This window comes from Brachycentrus maculatus, unplaced genomic scaffold, assembly GCF_059751285.1.
Source record: "Brachycentrus maculatus isolate JH-2025_06_01 unplaced genomic scaffold, ASM5975128v1 h1tg002005l, whole genome shotgun sequence".
Lineage (NCBI taxonomy): Eukaryota > Metazoa > Arthropoda > Insecta > Trichoptera > Brachycentridae > Brachycentrus > Brachycentrus maculatus.
In genome coordinates, this window is record NW_028282549.1 from 1 (window position 1) to 5,696 (window position 5,696).

The 5,696-nt window shown below is 37.8% G+C and overlaps 1 protein-coding gene across 1 annotated transcript; it reads right to left on the bottom strand.

The window, feature by feature from the left end:
- Positions 1-519: 519 nt before the first annotated feature.
- LOC148298458 (uncharacterized) lies at positions 520-2,127 on the bottom strand. The gene is given in 1 exon segment (XM_088276861.1): positions 520-2,127. A coding segment is annotated over 1 exon segment (720 nt). The 5' UTR covers positions 1,351-2,127; the 3' UTR covers positions 520-630.
- Between the last annotated feature and the right edge of the window lie 3,569 nt (positions 2,128-5,696).

Here is a 5,696-nt window from a genome sequence, read left to right on the forward strand (position 1 = left end):
CCCAACCCCAACCCCAACCCCAACCCCAACCCCAACCCCAACCCCAACCCCAACCCCTGCTTGACGCTGTTGTATATATAATGCACTGAGTTCTTTGTGTTATATAAGTAAGTATATGTTTATTTAATGACAATATATTTCAAGACAACAATATACTGTCTTCAAACTTCCTCCGAATGCAAGCTTACACAACCATCAGCATTGACCATAACATAAAAATAGAGAATGGTATATGGTCTATTTTGTAGTTTTGTTAAAATTGTTGTTTATAATGTTCATATAGACATAAAAGCCATTTTTGCCATTATCACATCGAATTATAGTAGAAACAACTATCGACTCTGGCTGATGAAACACGCTAATAAATATTTATAGATTCATACACTCACTTTATAGATCGATCAATTATCTTGTGGTTTCATTGCTGGGAATAGGAGGACCTCCTGGATTCTGATTTGATCGGTAAGCAACATAACTGTTCGATCAATGCCTAAATATAATGAGATTGTTACCTAAGCCCCAGCCTGCCGTTGGGGGCAAGCCATGTTCTAGAGCATTGATGAAGGTCTCATCGTAGAACATGGATTCGTCATCTCCCTTTTCTTTCTATTGGACCTGCTGCAAGAACAGCTATTTCTGTTTGAATGGGTCATTGAGTTCAGTGTAAGCATTGCAGAATTCATGGTGTTTGATGAATAGTTCGAATCTCTCTGTGAGTCCAGGTTTGGTTCGGTGATACTTTGCGAGGGGAGACATCATCTGGGGATGCTCGATGATGAATGTGGGGTTGAGACATTGTGTCTACAAGAAATGGCCAACGAGCTTGTCAATCAATCGGCAAGTTGTCTTGGGGGCTGAGCACTGTACGTGATGCTTATGGGCTTGGTCGTCGTAAAATTGTCTGGCCTCTTCCGATTCGATGTCTGCTGGCAGAGGAACTCCTAGGCATTTTTCGAGTTCTTCCATCATCGAGATCCTTCTCCAAGGAGGGGAGAAATCGATTTCAAGCACTTTTTCCTTATTCTCTGGGTCTGGGTGGAGTTTTATCACGTATGAGCCATTGATCTGTAAAACCATTTTTGAAAGCATGTCCTCAGTCAGGTTCAGTAGATCATTAAAATCAGCATAGGCCATATAGAACTCGCAACTAGTGTACTCTGGGTTATGTGTTTGATCGATTGATTAATTTCGGAAATTCTTGCCTATCTCAAAGACTCGATCAAGTCCACCGACAACACACTGCTTCAAAAATAGTTCAGGAGCAATACGCATATACAGCTTCATGTTCAGGTCGTTGTGGTGGGTGATAAACGGACGGGCAGTTGCGCCTCCTGGAATCATGTTCATCATCGGGGTTTCTACTTATAAGAAATTGAGGTTGGTCAGGTAGTTTCGAACGAACTGCAGAACTTTAGAGCGAATAACGAAGGTGTCTCTACTCTTTTGGTTCATTATCAAATCGAGATATCTCTTTCGGAAACGACTCTCGCTATCCTTAAAGCCGACATGGGCTTCAGGCAACATGTGCAGGCATGGAGACAGTAAGATAACTTATCCAGGAGCAATTGATAGCTCGTTAGCTTTTGTTCGTCCTGGTTGCCCAACCACACCAATGATATCTCCTCTTCGAATGCTGCCATGAACTTCTTCAAAGCTCCTCTCATTTTTGTGATTGTTGCTGTTGCACATAACTTGCACCTTTTTGCCCTCTCCTGACAAATCGTAAAAAACTAGATGCTTGCCTTGATGGCGCATGTTTGTCACGCGGCCCGCAATCGAGGTTGTCTCATTCAAAAATACTTCTTTTTCAGTGATGGGGGAGTATTTGTCGATGAACTGAGTTATTGTAAGCTCCACATGGAACTTGTGTGGATAAGGGTTGGTTAGAGCAGACTTTTTAAGCTCCATGACCATGTTTGAGCGATTCTCGAAATAAGCAGTGGGATCGAGTATCACTTATTCTTTCTTCCCTTTCTTTTAATTTTCCTACTTTTTCTTGAGATCTTTCTCCGCTTTTTATTTGGCTGCCTTTTCGGCTTTTAGCCTTTTTTTTAATGCATTTTTGCTCTCTCCTCCTTCCCCTTCTTCAGCCACTTATTCTTGGGCTTCAGTCTTCTCCTTATTTTATTCGACGTCCTTTGAATGTTATGGCTCCATAATATTCACTTAAATATATAATTTTAAAATATTTAATATAAAAGAAAACAATTAGCGCAATAAATATTTCCAGTGTGAGAATTGACAAGCTTGCTATCACAACTCGCTAGTATGGGCACTCTTACTAGGCAACTACACTGAGTGATTCCAAATCTATGAAAGTGTGTAATATGGATGTGGCCAGATTTGAGCCTAGTGGGGAATTGCGGGCAATTACTTATATCGAAATTCACAGTATTTTTTATCTTGAACAGTCAGTGTGATTGTCTCGTCCTTGTCGTATCGAATATTGCGGCCATAATTTATGCCTTTTTCAGAGTTTCTCCAGCTCCAGTCCCAATTTCCATTCATCACCCACGACTTGTGTTTTATGCTGCTCTCGAACACAGCGATATCCAGGTAGTGGTCGGTCTATGTGATCGATAGTACCACATTTTCGCATCGGTAGAAAGAAGAAGCAGGCAGAAATGTAAAAGGTTGTCTGAATGCAGGCATTAAGAATCGTAGAGCTCTTTTCTACTCGCTTACCAACAGGACGACGAAATGAATATCTTTATGTTAGTTTTTGTCCTATGGCCCTAAATGGTGCTTTATTGCGGCATAATACTGCCCATTTCCTGAATTTTCCACATTAGTTTAATTCGGGTCATAGTCATTGAATAGAATAATTTCTTATTTCAAGAGTGGCTCAAATCTTAACTGGCCCTTCTCCAAGTCATGAATTATTTAATGCCTACCAAGGCTCGGTGTGAGTACAGCTGAGTGCATAAAAAATGAAGAGCGATCGTTGCCATAGGATGTAAGCGAGAGAGAGAACATATCGTCAACTCTCGAGGAATTTACAGCTATTTTGTTGATATTGTCACCCATCCTCATGTAAATGCATTGACAACTTTGGAGGCAGAGTAGAGCGATGAAACCGGCAACTAGCATGGGCATGTGATTAATTTGGATATAATTCAATTGATTTCACTTTTCTACGGGATATATATTGTGATATATACATATACTAGACATAGAGACATAGAGAGAACATGAAAAAAAATAAGACTTCTTCTTCGATTACAATTCCCTCGGATTATTCAGCATTTGAAACAGACAGATAGATTAGTGTTCTCTATAGTAACTCTCAACAAAATGACTATGAGAATTTATCAAAAAAGTACGAGCTACTCAAAAAATAAACATAGTTCCTCAAAAAAAGTAAGAAGAATATGAGCAACGAAACTTCAGCTTTAAAAAAAGTATTGTTCAGTAACTCAGATATCCATGAGGTTTTGGAGCTACAAAATCATAAGATACTCGAATTGGAAACTAATCTTGAAATTCTACAGAACAAGTATAACAAACTGCTTACGGTCAATGGATCAACACAGCAGACGGAGTTGGCCATTCGCTGTAAGGAACTATAAAAGAGACTTCAATAAAGGGAAATTTAACACCAGAAGGAAATATCTGCGTTCAAATCTAAGCTTATGAAATTGAGTGTAAATTAGCTTTATTCTTCAAATAGTTTGAATAACAGCTACAGCGAAAGTGTGAGCTTCAACAAAGCATCACTAGGAAGTAGTTTATCACCGATTCGGCATACCCCTAAGAAGAATGGGTGATCCAAACATCCAATGATTTTGATGGCCAACATTATTATCAATTCTACAATATTTTCTCAAACTTTGATATAATTATGAAAATAATGCATAAAGATATAGCTTAGAGATGAGCAAATACTAAACATCGGTGATATATATATCAAGACTTCAAAAGAGTATGAAGTAAATAACGATGAATGCGATTAAGAAGCATGCAAATGTCATGGGATTTGCCAGGAATCTAATACTAAGTTTGGGGGATTTTCTCTATTTGTGCCCTGGAATCACAAAATCGACGATTTTGGCAATTGTCAAAAGTATATAAAAGAGAAGCATTGATTCGTTATATTGAATAGGGATATCCCAACTATTTCGGCTTTACCTTCGGTAAAAAGTAATCAGTCTTCTCTTAGATTAACTCGAAGTGTTCATAAATTAGTTTTAGCTTAGCTTTCCTTCGTTCGAGTCGAAATCCCCCTTTGAGCATCGAATCAGTTCAAGATTATCAATTTTGAGGAATCGAAACTCAGAGGATACTTATGCATCACTAAATATAGCTTCATTCGGATTTTTTATTTTTTTTTGTTTTTTCGCAAAATTTTTCGCATAGGTTTCTATAATATTTTGATGTTTTATTATTCTTTCGTGTGCATTATTCAGCTATTTGGGGTTCTTGCTTTTAATTTCGCCTAAAATTTTGGCGAGATCCTTATTCAATTGGAGGAATATTTGTCTCAAATTGCTGTATTCTTCGATTTCAGAGTTAAAATCCATTCTGGTTTGCTGCGAATAACCCAAATCGTTAAAGTAAATTTAGCAGCCATTCAAAAAATTAAAGAGACAGGAAAGTGTAAAATAAAACGCAGTTGAAGGCTTCCATAATGCTGATTGAGCTAATATCGATATAATGAAGCGAACGACCAACTTGTTAGTTCTACTGACCTCCTGAACTCCAATGACTCTTTAAGGGCTGTATCTCTGTAAATCAAACCATTGATCTGTCACATTTGCTTTTGAAATGACATCAACAACTTCATTTTAGACATTATTCGTATTCTTATTTCCCACGCTATAAATCCATGCTCTGATTAAATTCTGAAGGCAATGACTATCAGTCGATAGTTCTTTGATGTTTTTGAAAGCGCCTAAAAAATATTTACTCAGATCGAATAGAATATCCTCAGATTTTTCACAGAATCGAATAAGAAGCATCAGCGCGTGTATATGATGAGTTTTTAGCCTGTATTTATATTATTTCCTGTTCACGAAGTTTAAGATACTTTTACTGTACTGCTGATTGCTGTTGAATTTAATGGGCGATTCATATGGTGAAATTCGGTTTGATTCTTGCATAATTTCTTCCTCTTCCTTCTCAATTATTTCGTCCATAAAGAATATTCGAAATGCATTGATGATCTTTAAGATTTCTGCCTTTTTGTGATGAAAGTAGTTGAGGACTCTCCAGAGCAGGACGAGGAAAATATTTCGGGATATTGACGAGTAGGCATCGTCAAGAACAAGATTTTCGTATTCCGAATATTGAATCGGACAATAATCACTCTCACAGATTGCTTTGACCAAAATGAGAAAATATGCATCTAAAAGAGAAACAGAAAAGCCTTGGAAGGTACGTTTGATATCCAGCCATCTTGAGAGCTGCTAGATTTTAACAGGTTTGATTGAGTTGGGGAAAAAAGAATTCTAAGTGAAGAGAAAAGTACATTCAACAAAAGGCGACCCTATCGATTATGGAGGATCTTTTCAAGAAAGTCTGATTTTGGCTGAATAGACTCAAGCAGTTTCTATCGCGCTTCAACCCATTCGATAGGATTCTCATTTGTGAAATCTCTTGCAAATTTGGCTAAGGCCCCAATGGATTAAGCCTTACCGAAATAGAAATCAAATATGCTTTGAATATTGTCAATGCGACGAGAATCGTTTGCTTTTTGA